General features: G+C 40.8%; 1 protein-coding gene across 7 annotated transcripts in view; it reads right to left on the bottom strand.

Moving 5' to 3' along the window:
• The window catches only part of MAGI2 (membrane associated guanylate kinase, WW and PDZ domain containing 2), a 674,896-nt gene that overhangs the window by 260,576 nt on the left and 396,878 nt on the right, over window positions 1-17,442 (bottom strand). For all 7 annotated transcript variants that reach the window (XM_075274083.1, XM_075274085.1, XM_075274084.1 and 4 more), the window contains 2 exons: window positions 14,973-15,188; window positions 13,136-13,346 (listed from right to left, as the gene is read on the bottom strand). In XM_075274083.1, the coding sequence (XP_075130184.1) occupies window positions 13,136-13,346; window positions 14,973-15,188 (427 nt within the window). The remainder of the gene's footprint in view (window positions 1-13,135; window positions 13,347-14,972; window positions 15,189-17,442) is intronic.

Below are 17,442 nucleotides of genomic sequence, written 5' to 3'. Positions count from 1 at the left end.
ATCGCTCACTAACAGGGAATCCTGCATCGGATTCGCTGTTAGTGAGCGATCAGGGCGACAGCACGCGTGCCAGCAGAGGGGGCTCTGCGTGCCCTCTCTGGCACGCGTGCCATAGGTTCGCCATCACTGCTGTATATCTAGCTCATATCAGTCAATTTCATATTTGTCTTCTCTCTAATACATACTTAGATAACTGAGAGCACACTGTGCTCTCAGTATCTATGCAATACTGTCCTTTGTACACCTAAAGAAGAAACCAGCTTCCGGTCTCGAAACGCGTTGTGTGTGAGGCTTTAATAAACGAATGAAACAAGAACTATGGTTGGTAAACGCGGATCCTTTTATCCATTTGATACTTCTGTAGAAGTTGGTTGGATAGGTCCTTTTCTGTATAGTACCATGTATATGTGCTTTCACAGTTAAGATCTGCCAGCTACTAGCCATTTTGTCTATGAAGTGATATTTGAGTGCTGTGATCATTTCACAGCGCTTAAAGGTGATTATATGTTGAATAATACTTTGTGGAATCACTTTAAAAGGGTAATGTAAAAGGTGCCGCGCGGTGCTCTCTCTTGTGTTTTTTTGTAAAATCACTTGGTAACTTTTTGATATTTAAGTGCAGGTGAGTTATAGGTGAGCAAGCCCTAAGCCATTCATAGCTGGACTACCTAGAATCAAATTTAACCCTGTGCCATCACTCAGCAAGTGGTCTTGCTTTATTCAGAAGATATACAGTACAGTTAGGTCATTGGACAGTGACAAGTTTTGGCATTTTGGCTGTTTACCAAAAAATTCAAGTTACAATTATATAATCAATGTAGACTTAATGTACAGACTGAGGGTGTCCGCATCTTTATTGGAGGAAGGGTTTAGAAATTTAAGCTCTGTAATATGTTGCTGCCGCTTTTTCAAGGGACTAAAGGTAATTGGCCAATTATCTCAAAAGCCATTTAATGGGCTACAGGGGCTATTTCTTTATTAATTCATAATCAATTAAAGTCTGAAGTTGATTCCAGGTCTGGCATTTGCATTTGGAAGCTGTTGCTGTGAACCAACAACATGCGGTCAAAGGAGTTTTTAGTGGAAGTGAAACTGATCAACATAAGGCTGAAAAAATAAGAAATGTTATAATGTGCCATATTGTTATTTTGGCCACTCGTGGTAAAAAATGAGCACGCTGGTGAGCTTGGAAAAGACCTGATATCCATGGAAGACAACAGTAGCGGATAATCGCAGAACCCTTTCCGTGGTAAAGAATAAACCCTTTACATTTTAAGAGGCCATTTACTGCTATCTATTATAAGTATGGCACTATAGTAATTATTTGAATATCATTAAATTCTGTGAGTAATTATATACATTATATGATATTCTGTTATGCTGTGATCATGATATTTATGTATTGTTTCTAATTTTGTGCCAGGTTTTGGATGGGACCTCTATCATGAATTGTGATTTTATCATTAGTTTTTAGTGCTTAAAGTTTGTTAATAAAATATTAATATTTTTCAATTATGTTTTGTTTATGATTTCTTCGGTATATTCATATAGATTGACCTTTACAACATCTGCCCAAGTGAAGAATACCCTCCAGAAAGTAGGTGTGTCAGTAGTCAAGTCTACCATAAAGCAAAGACTTCATGAAAGCAAATATAGAGGGTTCAACACAAGATGCAAACTATTAACCAGCCTCAAAAATAGAAAGGCCATATTAGACTTCATCAAAAAACATCTACGGAAGCCAGCCTAGTTCTGGAACATCATTCTTTGGACAGATGAAACTAAGATCAATCTGTCCCAGAATGATGGATAGAAGAAAGTATGGAGAAGGCGCGGAACAGCTCATGATCCAATGCACACTTCATACTCTGAAAAATATGGTGGAGACTGTGTGGTGGCATTGTCATGCATGGCTACTAATAGCACTGGGTCACTGGTGTTCATTGATGATGTAACAGAAGGCATAAGCAGCTGGTTGAATTCTGAAGTGTACAGGGATATACTTTCTGCCTAAATGTTTCATAGGATATTTTTTTGTTCGACTCCTTGCATTAATCCTGAAAGTATAGACTTCTATTGCATCTCAGTTGTTTTATTTCAAATCCAATATGATGGCATGTAGAGCCCAGATCATGAATATTATGTAACTGTCCAAATATTAATGGACCTAACTGTATGGGCTCAACTAGCCAGATAGAAACTATAATACACTATGCCACTAAGCCCCTCCACTGAAAATATCCTACATGTTTCTGTCATTGTTACTTAGTATTTCTTCAACAGTATTTGTTAGGCATTGGACAGAGTCTTAAAGAAAGTGTGGGATGCCAGGTGTTTATACATATATTATACATGATTAACAACACCCTTACAGTCTATCTTTAAATCTTACAGGAAGACGGTTCTTTGTTCAAAGACTTAACAAGGAACACACAATTTTCACGCTGAAAGCATTATATCTAAAGTGACCTAATAATGTACTTGAACAATTTTTATTGGCTATTATTAGTGATTTTCATAATCTAATGAAATTCGCATTCACAGCTGGACCGCCGACTTCAAAATTAAAAGTAAGCACTATAGGTTACTATATTATTTAGCATCACAATGCGGGAGGCTAAACATATTATTGCGCATCAGTCTCTCTATCACACACAAGAAACAGCAAACATCCAGGTTTCTTTTCTCAGTAAAACAAAATCCAAAAAATGAGGACGAAGTAGACAAACTCAAAATCAATATCAGGAGGAAATGTGAATGACAGATGTAACATGGCAGATGTATTGTCACTTTTAGGCTCCATACGCGTTACAAAATGGTTCACTGGATGTTAGACTTAAGAGGTAAGCAAATTTTAAATATTCTGGTTTGATTCTCCTTAATGAAGAAACATTATTTTATTCACTGAGCTTCTTAAAATAGGTTGTCCAGGCATTTTATTTTTTTAAATGACTGGACAACCTGGGAAAGTGAATAGAATTAAAAAAAAAATAAAATAAAAATCATGTCCCCTGCGCTTTCCGGTTCTTCTGCTCCAGTGTCTTCTCAAAATGAAGCTGTTCACTGGCTGTGACGTCACGGATTCCTTCCAGTGATGCTGCTGATTGGTATTAGTGGTCAAGTAACTACTGAGGCCAATCAGCGGCCTCAGCAAAAGACCCATGATGTCACATGTAGTAACATCACATGTCCTTCACTTAGGCTGCTGTTTGGCTTCAGTGGTGACATGTGGCTGTAAAAACTTCTGCCACACATCAGCACGGGCCCAAGAAGACTGGACCTGTGCAGGGAGAGACCATAGCACCGTGGTAAGGCGAGTATGACATTTTTTCACTGCCCCCAGCCTATGTAAAACTTAAATGGGTTGTCCATTTTTGCCTGGACAACCCCTTTAATCGCAGAAGTTGATTTTTACTATTGTTACTCTTGATCACTTATCAAGAATATCAGTCATACACATTTAAGAGGAGTCATCTGCATTTATGGTAATAGCCACACATGTAAGGCTCCATTCAGAAGACATTTTTACATCTGTTTAAGAAATCCATTTAACAGATGCAAAAAATTAGCAAAAAGATTAATGTTAAAAACAAACAAAAAAAATGGTTTCAGGACATTCTTTTTGGATAGACACAAAAACGTTGTTTACCAAACTTTTCAGCCTGTCCAAAAAAAAAAAAAAAATCAAAACAAATCAGTTTTTTGTAAAAAAAAAAAAAACCCAACTAAACACACACTTTATATCAAAAGGATTTGCTAAACAGATGTTTAAAAAGAGAAAGTAAAAGTGAATGAAGCCTAAGGCTAAGGTCCGATGTTGCGGAAATGCAGCTTTTTTGTTGCAGATTTTGTTGTGTTTTTTTCAAGCCAAAACCAGGAATGGCAACAAATGAAATGGAAAATATAAAAGGAAGCTCTTATACATCTCTCTTCTGATCGATCCACTCCTGGCTTTGGCTCAAAAAGCACAACAAAAAAAAAAAAAGCTGCTTTTTCCGCAACACGGGGCTTCAGCCTAAGACTGATAAATGAGTTTGTCCATCTTAAAGGGGTTGGGCACTTTCAGACCAATATTGACAAACAAATGTACAATAAAAAGATATACAATTTTCCAATATACTTTCTGTATCAATTCCTCACGGTTTTCTAGATTTTGGCTTGCTGTCATTCATTCTGTTACTTCTAGTGGATGAAACTCCGACCATGGTCATGTGACTTACAGTCCATGGTCATGTGATCACACACAGGTCTACTAATAATGTACTAATAATGTATCATACAATTAAATATAACTTTTCCATAATATGTCAAAATCATGAGGCCTTATAAATGCCTAAATAACAATACCCAATTAACAAAAAGTGGAATGTAGTTGGATCCAAGACAGCTGTGTCTTCATAGATAAGATAAGATAAGATAAGAACTTAAGGATCTTTCAGTTCTCTGTATGGAGACAGCTCATTCTGGGAGACCTGGCACCATATGGACACAAAGCCCAAGAAAAACTCCCTCCACATGCAAAATGGCAACATCTGGCTCAACTACTTCAGAGATCTCTACAAAAACATCCCAGAAGAAGACCTAACCCCAGAACAGCAACAGATAATCACCAAATACCAACAACTACAGAGGGATCTGCGTCAGCAGTACGCTGGGGAAACTGTTCAACAGCATCATCAATAACAGAATCCTCACACAACACGTGGTCCTCAGCAAGAGCCAAGCAGGGTTCATGCCAAAGCACCGCACCACCGGCCATATCTACACCCTGCACAACCTCATCAAGACCCACGTCCACAACTCCAGAAGAGGCAAGATATTCGCCTGCTTTATAGACTTTAAGAAGTCGTCTGATTCAGTATGGCACCAGGTCTGTTCCTGAAACTCCTAGAGAGTGGAATAGGAGGAAGAACGTATGACGTCATCAAGAGCTCCTACACCGGAAACCAGTGCAGTGTGAAAGTGAATGGGAAAAGGACAGCATACTTCCAACAGGCCCGAGGGGTCAGACAAATCTGTAGCCTGAGCCCAACGTTCTTCAACATGTACATCAATGAACTGGCTACAGCCCTGGAGGCCTCACCAACCTCAAGCCTAACCCTGAACGACCGTAAGGTGAAGTTCCTGCTATACGCCGAAGACCTCCTACTCCTGTCTCCCACCGAGAAAGACCTCCAAGAAAGCATGTCAGTGCTGGAAAAATTCAGCACCACATGGGGTCTACCCATTAACCAGAAGAAGACCAAAATCATGTTATTTCAGAAGAAGGGCCACAACAAAGCCCCCACCCCACAATTCACACTGAACGGCTCCACACCAGAGAAAACCAACAGCTACACCTACCTTGGGCAAGAGCTCAGCCAATAAGGAAGCTTCAAATCAGCAATAGATGCCCTGAAAGGAAAAGCCTGCAGAACCTTCTACGCCATCAGAAGACGGCTGTACCACCTCAAACCACCGGTGAGGGTCTGGCTGAAGATATTTGACACAGTCATCACTCCGATACTTCTCTATGGCAGTGAGGTTTGGGGCCCAGCCACCTACCCAGACCAGTCAAAGTGGGATTCCAGCCCAACAGAGACCTTCCACCTGGAGTTCTGCAAGTACCTCCTCCATGTCCACCGCAGCACCTCCAACATGGGATGCCGGGCAGAGCTAGGCAGACTCCTCCTATGGCTCACCATGCAGAAGAGGGCACTATCGTTCTGGACACACATACAGGGCAGCAGCCCTAGCTCTTACCACCACCAAGCCTGGATGAGCCACAGAGCCCTGAGCAAACCCGATACCCCCCAACTAAGCATCAGCCATTTGCCAAGCCAAAACCCTCAACATGCCCTGAACAAGGCTCAAATAAAAGGAGTCATTGAGAGAGACAAAGAGCGGTACATCGAGGAATGGAGAAGCGCAATAAATAACTCCACGAAACTCACCGTGTACCAGTCATTGCAAAGGGACTACACCATGGCCACCTACCTGGAGAGAATACGTTACCCCAAACACAGACAGACCCTGAGCCGGTACAGACTGAGTGCCCACAACCTGGAGATGGAGACGGGGCGACACAGGCAGACGTACAAGCCACGGGAGAACAGACTGTGCCAGCAGTGTGACCAGGGGGCCCTAGAAGACGAGACACACTTCCTGCTACACTGCACCAAATACTCAGCTGTGAGAGCCGTCTACTTACAAAGACTCTCTGCCCACATCCCAGCCTTCACATCTGCAGACGAGAAGAGGAAACTCTACATCCTACTGGAAGAAGGAGTCCACTGTGGAAATCGCTGCCCAATATGTGTCCAGCTGTCACCAAACAAGAGGAAGATGAGACCCCACGGACTGTTATACCCCAAATCACCCACCCCACCCATACAGCTGTCACCAACTAAGAGGAAGATGAGACCCCCCACGGACTGTTATACCCCAAATCACCCACCCCACCCCACCCATACAGCTGTCACCAACTAAGAGGAAGATGAGACCCCCCACGGACTGTTATACCCCAAATCACCCATCCCACCCCACCCCACCCATACAGCTGTCACCAACTAAGAGGAAGATGAGGCAGGAGACAGCTCTCCGGAGTCTGCTTTCTGACAGCGCAGGCTGAGAATCATCTCAGGACACTGGCAGGAGGGGCCGCCGCAGCCCTGACTGCGATCGAGTGCAAGGCCCCGACCTGCCAGTGTCCGGAGATGATTCTCAGCCTACGCTGTCAGAAAGCAGATACCGATCTCACGATCGATCCACACGTCCTTCGCGATCGACTGGTAGATCGTGATCGACGTATTGGGCACCCCTGGTCTATAGCATCTCCTCCTAGTCCTAGTGCTGCAACCTTTTCTCGGTTTCTTCCAAATTTCCTGAGGGATGTCTAGTCTAATAGCATGCAGCCCTGCGGTGTTCCAAATCCTCCCTGGAGTAGACAGAAGAATCCTGGTCGCATGCAGGAACTCTAAACATAATATATACAGTATATATATATATATATATATATATATATATATATATATATACATACACTCACCGGCCACTTTATTAGGTACACCATGCTAGTAACGGGTTGGACCCCCTTTTGCCTTCAGAACTGCCTCAATTCTTCGTGGCATAGATTCAACAAGGTGCTGGAAGCATTCCTCAGAGATTTTGGTCCATATTGACATGATGGCATCACACAGTTGCCGCAGATTTGTCGGCTGCACATCCATGATGCGAATCTCCCGTTCCACCACATCCGAAAGATGCTCTATTGGATTGAGATCTGGTGACTGTGGAGGCCATTCGAGTACAGTGAACTCATTGTCATGTTCAAGAAACCAGTCTGAGATGATTCCAGCTTTATGACATGGCGCATTATCCTGCTGAAAGTAGCCATCAGATGTTGGGTACATTGTGGTCATAAAGGGATGAACATGGTCAGCAGCAATACTCAGGTAGGCTTTGGCGTTGCAACGATGCTCAATTGGTACCAAGGGGCCCAAAGAGTGCCAAGAAAATATTCCCCACACCATGACACCACCACCACCAGCCTGAACCGTTGATACAAGGCAGGATGGATCCATGCTTTCATGTTGTTGACGCCAAATTCTGACCCTACCATCCAAATGTCGCAGCAGAAATCGAGACTCATCAGACCAGGCAACGTTTTTCCAATCTTCAATTGTCCAATTTCGATGAGCTTGTGCAATTTGTAGCCTCAGTTTCCTGTTCTTAGCTGAAAGGAGTGGCACCCGGTGTGGTCTTCTGCTGCTGTAGCCCATCTGCCTCAAAGTTCGACGTACTGTGCGTTCAGAGATGCTCTTCTGGCTACCTTGGTTGTAACGGGTGGCTATTTGAGTCACTGTTGCCTTTCTATCAGCTCGAACCAGTCTGGCCATTCTCCTCTGACCTCTGGCATCAACAACGCATTTCCGCCCACAGAACTGCCGCTCACTGGATGTTTTTTCTTTTTCGGACCATTCTCTGTAAACCCTAGAGATGGTTGTGCATGAAAATCCCAGTAGATCAGCAGTTTCTGAAATACTCAGACCAGCCCTTCTGGCACCAACAACCATGCCACGTTCAAAGGCACTCAAATCACCTTTCTTCCCCATACTGATGCTCGGTTTGAACTGCAGGAGATTGTCTTGACCATGTCTACATGCCTAAATGCACTGAGTTGCCGCCATGTGATTGGCTGATTAGAAATTAAGTGTTAACGAGCAGTTGGACAGGTGTACCTAATAAAGTGGCCGGTGAGTGTATATGTGTGTATATAGAGCAATACACAGCATATTACAGTGATAAACAACATACCTGCATCATGTAGGTGGCTGTCACTTTTGTAGAGTTGGAGAAAAACAACTTTGAAGTCTCTTGTAAATGGACCAGTGGGGGCACTGGAAGCAGGTTTTCAGTCTGGGTGCACTGCTTTTGCTGGACAAAGGCTGGACGCAGCTGGACAAAGGCAGCCCCACCCTCTGAAACCATTTAAAAGCTGGGGTTGCTATTGATCGTGGCATCTAAACAGTTAATGCCCAGGAACAGAAAATCGCTGATCCTGTGCATTTAAAGAAGATGGTTTATGACCTCGGGCATATGCAGTTTTATATACCGCTAGAAAGCCAATAGTGCACTGTATTCAGCACTCTGTCGACTTTCCCTTTATATGCACCAGGGGAAGAGATATTGGTGCAAATACCGATAGCTCTTCACTGTCAGAAGGGCATTCCTGACAGTCTAGCTGGGAATGCCCCTCATGACAGTACTGTCTGTAGCACTATACTGCAAGGGGGCCATGATGCTGAGTGGTGAAGAATGCCCCCCCAGTGCTAGTCTATGGACGAGTACTGTCAGGAGGAGGAGGGACGTTCCTCACCACTCAGCATCATGGCTGGGCGTTAAGGAACGCCCCTCATAGTATAGCGCTACGGACAGTACTGTCAGGAGGGGCGTTCTTAGCTAGACTGTCAGGAACACCCTTCTGGCAGTGAAGAGCTTTCGGTAATTGCACTGATATTTCTTCTCCTGGGGCACATAATGGGAAAGCAGACAGTGCGCTGAATTCAGCGCACTGTTGGCTTTCTAGCGTTATATAAAACCGCATGTGTCCGAGAACATGAAAGGTCCTCTTTGAGAGCTTCAAATTCAGAATGAAACACTTGTGTCGGACTCCAGAACATTTGCTTTTAAAAAAGGTGTATGCATTGGAATTAGACCCTTTAGTGACGGTATATAAAGGCGTGCAGTCAGTAACTAGAAGGTTAACCAGTTACACCAGAACACAAGTGTACAAGTGTTGCTTAAATAAATAAATATTTTATTTAGTTTCCATTGCACAGCTCCTTTTGAGGTCAGGATCAGAGGTGAAACAAAGGTCTTGGACACCAGTACTACTGGTGTCATATTTATTTCAGTTACCTTCAGGCCCTCTTAGGCACAGTGTTTGGTGTGAATGAGACGCCTCCTCTGTACCATTTTTAGCGGTGGTTCTAGTCACAATGTGTTATCTGTAATTTTCAATAGGGCTTCAACATGGTATTATACCATGTCACACATAAGTAACACAGACGACAGATTCAGCTTTGCTATCTTCGTGCATGGTCATAAAAAACCTCAGTACGGCATTGACGATATTGCTTCCTTGCTCTTACACAGTAAAGGTGGGTCAGTGTCACAGAATGCCTGCGGCACAGTACAAGGAATGAAGGCAAGCCCATAATGAGACGGCATTAAGTACTGCTATGGAAATGCGTACTTTAGAAACAGCAAGCCTGCTAGGAATACCAGATGTGCAGGAATCTGTCATTTACTGCATCACAAACAACATACTTAACAAGCTCACTCAGATCCTCATGTTGCTGGATTATTATTTCTCTACTTTGCAATTGCGATGTGTGAAGGGTAGGATCAGCATGATCCGTATGGCGCTACAAAACTAGGAATCTTTACATAAAGCTGAATGTTCTTATTGAGTTATATAAGCAACACTTCTTTACAGTGTAACCAGAGAAGTGCAGAATTCTACATTATGCCAAATTGTGACAATAATCTAGAAATAAAACCCAGGAAATTTAGAACTATATAAATGTACCTAGCTTTCTACTGCTCTAAACCAACCAAGTTTTATTTATTTATTTATTTTTTTAATATGCTACATCCAAGAGGAAAGTGTATGGCTACAGCAATGGCATAAGCATTTACTAAATACCTATTCTAATGAATAATAGGCTCCCTTTGAAGCCTTGTTGCGAAACGGTAGTCTTCTATTGGAGTGAAGAATAAGTTTGTTCTGCTAAAACCATAGGAGAACTTTTCTGACAAGTTAAAGTTTCTAAATGCTTTGATAAAAATGAAAATAAATAAATAAATATCACATACACAGTCTACTGCCCCCAAGTGCTGAAGTGATGTATTGCATACATATAAATCGGTTACAGGCAATGTTCTTGAGACAACACAAAGACTTCTTATGTACTGTTATTTTTATTCCCAGTAGAAGACTACAAATCCATTCACAATAAGCTTCTCCCAGCTTGACTAGTTGATTTTATCCTTTTATCTCCATCTGCACTTTCTCCAGAAGAACCAACTATGATTTATTTAGTGAGCAAACATTTGTCCTTTCTGAATTCAATGCATAAAATTTCCTAGCCACTTTGTAAGTCTAATGGGAAATCAACAGAGAAAATTATCTATTATCTACTATCTATAATTCTACCATGAAAAGAAAATGCTATTGATGTTTACATGAATTATGGATTACAGCGCATGCTGTGTCAAAATTCTGCTAAGTGTAAAACACCATGACATATTAACTATCGTATATACCTTAGAAAGATTTACAAATTATTTGATTGCGGTGGATGTTGGATTTTTGAACATGACAGCCATTAGTAGCTGAGAGGTCACCATAGCCGCTGGTTCTCTGCTGTATTATCCAGCAGAGATCCAGTAGCAATGATCGTGATCAGAGTTGTGACTTTTGGAAGGTACAGAACGAAAATCAGGAAAAAAAAAAATGCCCTAGTGGGAAGGTTTAATATTTTTTTTTGTACATAGATTGTTAAAAGGAACATGGCATGTACAGTCCCAGTCTGCAGGCAGCATGTTATAGAATTTCAGACATAGGAGTTGAATGCGTTGTCTCGTTCAACTGTCATGTCAAAATTCTCTGTATTGACAAGAAAATCTTCCATTGGAATGTTCTGGAGATTGAGAATACCCAGAAGAAGCCTTACTAACACCATATTAATTTGTCTCTTCAATTCAAATACATCTGAGCTGCTCGTTCCCTATAAATTACAATGGTCAAAATAATGGAAACTGCAGTTCAATGTTTCCAACTATGAAATAACACACTTGGGGAGAGTTGTGTTAGCCAGGACTTCAGAAGAGAACGATCTAGGCATCATGATATCAGACAGCTTCAAAAAGAGTCAACCGTATGGGCAGGTGGAAAAGAAAGTAGAATGTTTGGCTGTATCGCTAGAAGCAGGAAGGTACTAGGAGAGAGATCGCAGTGCAGTATACAGTCTTATCTAGATCATATGTTGAATATGCTGCATAGATCTGGAGAACCAAGCCATAAAGAGAATGAAGAAAGGTCAAAGGCATGAAACTCAACATCACCTTGTTTAAGTTCAGCAGGGATAAGAATTAGGGAAGTTTATTGTTTTTTTTGTTTTGTTTTTTTAAATAAGAAGCCAAACACAAGAACAATGGGCAATGAAAGCCATGTCAGCTCAAGAGAAGAATATTAATATTAGTTGGAGCCTAACTCCTCCAATGTTATATAACTGTAAGCACTCAGTTAACATACATGGTTATATGCTATAGCACTAACATTTCTGCCAGACTATTGCAAAGTCCCAAACTCTCTGTTACAGTTGTAAAAAGTAGATACAAAAAAGTAATTTTTGTTTCCATAGTTTGATACATTTAAATGATGTATTTGCATATATTAAAATAATCTTTTACATTGCAGAATCCCCTATAACATATTTTCAGCCGTGATGACAGCTAGAATGAGTAACTAATACTGGTTATTTGTCACACGTCAAAGACAAGGTTCAACACTGCAATGAATCAACTAAAGCTGGCCAAAGAAAAGTCTTTTTTAAAGCCACATAGAATTATATTATTTCATACAAAGGCCAGCAGTATTACAAGATTAGCAATGTGAAAATTACTAGAGAAACAAGTCCTTCGGCTACATAAGGCCTTCATACAAGGTTTCTGCAAAGAATTCATCGACTAGGAAAACTGAGGGTGACATGAAATAGTGGCGGAAGGTCAAAGTAGAAAGTACTGGTAGATGATCAGAGCAATAGGGGTAGGTTGAAATGAGTTTTACTGGGTAACTGCACAGACTCTGGTAGCCTCCAAGCTGCAATATGAATCCATTCATTAAAATAATTATCAGAGAATGTATGGCACCATATGTGTATGTCTCTCCAGTTTATCTTTTTGTAGCCCCAAAGTTGCTAAATACCTTTTGAAGCTCATGAGCTTCTCTAAATATTCTTTTAGTTTTGCTGCATCAATTTGGAATGGGTGATTGTGCAGGTAACATCACACATCCCTGTTGGTGATCCATATCCACCTATTCAACCAAACCTTGTGTGCAGTGTGATCTTGTAAATATGTGGTAGCATACATTCTTTGTCTCTTTTTGTTAACTTACAGACTGTAGTAGAATGAAAATGACAAGTTCACCTTTGCTACTATTGAACACCCCTAGATTTTAATTCTGATTTCAGCTAATCGTTGATACAAGCCCGGACCACATACGCAGTAATGGCAGCCGGTTAGAAGCTGGATAGATGCCGGTGGCCAACGTGTTGTAAACTATAATAGCAGCATAAGGGTTAAATAAATCGCATCCAGTAGCTGCGACTAAAACCTGCAGCAGAGTGACCTGCAGAGTGGATTTTAGACCCACAGCATGGTATTTATTGCTGCAGTTTTCAGTTTTTATGACGCAAATGTGGACCAACAGTTTGCAAACAGAAACATACTACAGAATTTCCCTGACAGAAATTATGTAGCATGTGCGGCTCATGTGGCTCCAGCAATAGAGGTCTGAGGGTGAAAAATATGAATCAGCGGCAAATACTTATAGCCTTGGAACAAAAGAAAAACATTATAAACTTACTCAATAAAATAGACTTCCCCCTTTTCTGTGTATGCCATCTCCCAGTTATCAGGCAAGGACCCCAGTTCATCATTGTCTTCAGGCTTCAGCTGTTTCTTCAGATCCATGCTCTCCTTTGACTCATCTGGCTGGCAGTACAATGGAGCAGAATAAGGCTGGGATGAAATCTCACCTGAGGCATCTGTACTCTTGTCTTCATGTTCACTTGACTCTACATAAGATATGAAAATACATATTTATCACCTTGGAACTCCAGGTCTTTTCTAGGCATTTCAACGTGCAAATGTCCTGCTTCAGTCAAACTATTTCACCAATGTTAAAAAGATAAACAGGAAAGATTCACTATGACAAAATATTTGAGAGCCGTCTACATATCTGCAAATAGTTATAGATATTTTATTTTATGCAAATGCAGTGAAATCTATTTCACAGTGAATGTACAACATTCATATAAATTAAAAGACTATTATAAAAGATATTGGTTATTTTAGGTTGATTTAACTTTGCACACTGTCTGACAGTGTTATACTTCCTACAGCAAGGGTCTTATGTGCTTTCATGTAACATAAAGGTTGTACAGAGCTGAACTACAAAAGTTATACAGTTTCAGCAAACTGGATTCCTCACGTTTTTCTAGATATGGTTTCCATCATTCATTCTGCTTACTTTCAGTGGATAGAAATCAGTCCGTGGCCATGTAATACACAGTCCATGGTCATGTGCTTAGTAATTAGACACCTGTCTTAACGAGCTTTGTCCATCACATGACTATGGGCAGATTTATTTTCACTACAGGAAGTAAGCAGAATGAATGTGAGCAAACAGAAATCTAGAAAACCATGAGGAATTGATATGGAAAATAATGGAAAATTGTACAACTTTTCATTAAAGCATTAAAAACTCCATCGAAAATGTATTACATTTTTTTAGGACAACAATAAAATAGATGCAACCCAATGTAGATTGATTGAATTTGCTGCAAATTTTACTGTGTGCAATTATGCCTTTGTACTAGTAATGTCCTGTCCACACAGAACATATACACTGCTTAGTTTATGTCGTTCAATTGCGGACAAAAAAAACCCAGCAACAAATACACTAGCAGTGTATCATATCATATCATATCAGTGGATCATATGAAAAAAAAATCTATGCATAATTTATATGGAAATTGATCTGTGGTGCAAATTTTAAATTAATATAAATTTCTGTTGCAGACTATCACTGCGGATTGTACCCTTTGTATTGCATATAATAAAATTCCAAGTATGTCAGCAACAAAATCCATAACAAATCTACATGTAAACACATGCAGATTTTGCCAATCATTCATTACAGACTTTTCTATGGACTGTACTCCAATTTTCTGCTTGTAACTTGTAAATGTAAGTTCACATGGAGGAATTTACTGCAGATCTGGGGACAGATTCCGCCCAAATTCTGTCTCCCATTGTTTTCAATGGGAGGCAGAGATTGCAGCAGGACACACACAAAAAAAATTAGTATCCTGCTAGATCTTGCCAAAGATGCCTCGGCAAATTCAGCCACTGATTCCGCAGCTTGAGACTTCCTGCAGAATAGGCTCATTCATCTGCCCTGCAATGGCATCCCCTCTCAGCTAGAGCGTGTCCAGGAAAACAGCAGCGGAAGATGAAGAGGAATTCCTCCTTATTTTCTGCTGTGTGGACTTACTCTAAAGGGAATAGTATATTCATTTAGTCAAAATACAACAAATTTACCTCTATCTTTCCCTCCTACCACAATGTCATAGATATTCGGATTGGCTTTAAAAAACTGTCCAGGGAAAGTCTAAAACATATATAGTAATTGTACTGACCTGGTGTTACTGCTACTCCGTTTCCATTGATGACAGGTCTCTCCTCTTCCTCTTCTTCTGGAGGTTCAATCCCAGTTTTTTCCATGTTGCTTACAGATTTATTGCGCTTTCGTTTCCCCTCAACTCTTGGAATGCCACCAGGAAAAATATGGTCTGTTGCATTTAATAAGAGTGGAGCAGGTTCAGCTGGAGGCTTTGGAGTGCCGTAGTAATTTTCTGTGAATAAGTAACATTTTTAGTTTATTATAGTTTATTTTTAAATAAGCCAACTGTAAAATAACTTTTTTCTGTCCATGTTGGAAAGCAGCTATGTAACAACTTGTAAACAAGAGATCGAAAGAGAAAAAAATACAGATTATATGGCAAGCTCCAGCCTGAAAGTAGCAATCCAGCATCTGGTCATGTTACTGTTCAGTGATTAACCATTGAAATAAAAAAAAGAATCAGCTGCTTCAGATTGTGCATTGTTCACCCCGCGCAATTCCTGTGGTTATTTATGCCCTGCTTGCAACTTTCAGTGATGTCCAATGAACAATTGTTGAGAAAAATATTTGTGATAAAATGTTTGCCTCTATTTATTTACTACTGTAACAGGGCTGGATTAAAGAATCATTTAAACAACAGCATGCTTAAAATCTTCGGCAAGAACTTTATGGGTGAAATATGATTAGAGTTATTCCATTTATAAAGCCACTTGTCATAAGTGAATAGTACAGTTGAATATAAGAAATTTTGCCATATATCTGTGATATTGCGATATAATTAGAGATGAGCGAGTAGTTAAATACTCGATATTCGATATTTGTTTAGAGTAGCCCCTTAATATTCGACTACTCGAATTGAATATCGAATCTTATTATACTCTATGGGGGAAAAATGCTCGTTTCAGGGGTAGGTAACATTCGATCAAACTGAACTTACCAAGTCGGGCTGGATTCTCCGAGAAGTCTTCTCTGCACAGCGTCCCGCGGCGTCATCCGGCAATTAATTCACTATGCTAGGCATCGGGCCTGGGCAGAGACGACTGCGCATGCCCGCACTACAAGAAAATGGCAGTCAAAGCGGCCATTTTCTTGTAGCGCGGGCATGCGCAGTTGGCTCTGCCCATACCCGATGCCTAGCAGAGTGAATTCAGAGCCGGAAGACGCCGCGGGGACGCAGCAAGGAGAAGACTTCTAAAGGTAGGAGAAGAACCAGCATTGATTGGCCGACTGTATAGCATTCGGCCAATCAATGCTGGTTCTGCATCAAATTTTTCCATTCGAATAGCGAGTGGTACTCGATCGAGTACAAGTATTTTCGAATACCGTAGTATTTGATTGAATACCTACTCGCTCATCTCTAAATATAATAAAACCCTCAGACTCTTATCTTAGAAGTCATGCAGATAGGAGGGGGGGGGGGAGTTGTTAACAGAATTATTAACTCATTCTTTGCAGGGGTAAAGTAATAGGCTCCGTTCCCACAGAGTAACGCGCCGTGTCAGAGCGAGGCGCTTCAAAACAGATCCCATTGACTTCAATGGGTGCCAGCTTACACGCGCTACCCATTGAAATCAATGGGTTATAAAGCCTCCCATTGATTTCAATGTGTAGCGCGCGTAAGCTGGCACTCATTGAAATCAATGGGATCTGTTTGGAAGCACCGTGCTCTGACACGTGTTTACGCGTCTAAATGAGCGGCGCTTTACTCCGTGGGAACGTAGCCTTATTGTTAAATATATAGCAGGGTAGTAGAACTTAGCAGTTGCCGTATCTGTGCGTCTTTTTCAGCAGCTTCCCCACTGAGCCTCCCTTTTCCATAGGCTTCTATCTAAAAGGTTATTCAGCTTGATAAGTGGAGAAGGAAACATTTATTTAATAAAGTATGTTACAAAGATTCTTACATGCACTAAAACAAATTGTTTTATAAATGGAGGTACAGTTTAAGAAAATTTTTACTTTAACGTTCAAACCATGCAAATCCGAAGGGTGAAACAAAAACATTTGGAAAACTGATGTTTAAATTAAATTGCCAATGCTATTTATACCATAAGGTTGGATTCACAAATGCAGTTATGTTCCAGCAAAGCTATATAAATAAGATAAAGATGAAAAAAAGAGAAAAATAAAACATTAAAAAAGTAAATATTGAGAATTCTCCTCTATTTTGTATCCCCTACTGTGTTTAGTTAAAAAAAAAAAAAAAAAACAGAGTAAAGCCGCGGCGTTTTACAGTGCAAGCAAAGGTCGCTTCCACTTTGTGGAAAAAAACGCAGTGCGGACACGCTGCGTTCTGCAAAGCTGTTGCGGCTTTGCAAATCGCAGCATGTCAACTATATCTATGGAAACGCCGGCGGCTTTCCCATAGATATAATTGTAACAGAAAGTCCACAGAGGAAAACTCCGCGAACTTTCTGTTGAAAGCGCTGCATAAAGAACCGCAGTGCGTTCACGCTACGGTTCTTTCCACAGCGCTTTAGCAAGTGTGA

Source organism: Leptodactylus fuscus, chromosome 5 (genome assembly GCF_031893055.1).
Source record: "Leptodactylus fuscus isolate aLepFus1 chromosome 5, aLepFus1.hap2, whole genome shotgun sequence".
Lineage (NCBI taxonomy): Eukaryota > Metazoa > Chordata > Amphibia > Anura > Leptodactylidae > Leptodactylus > Leptodactylus fuscus.
Note: the sequence above shows the minus strand (reverse complement) of the source record. Positions and strands in the feature narration are given on the sequence as shown.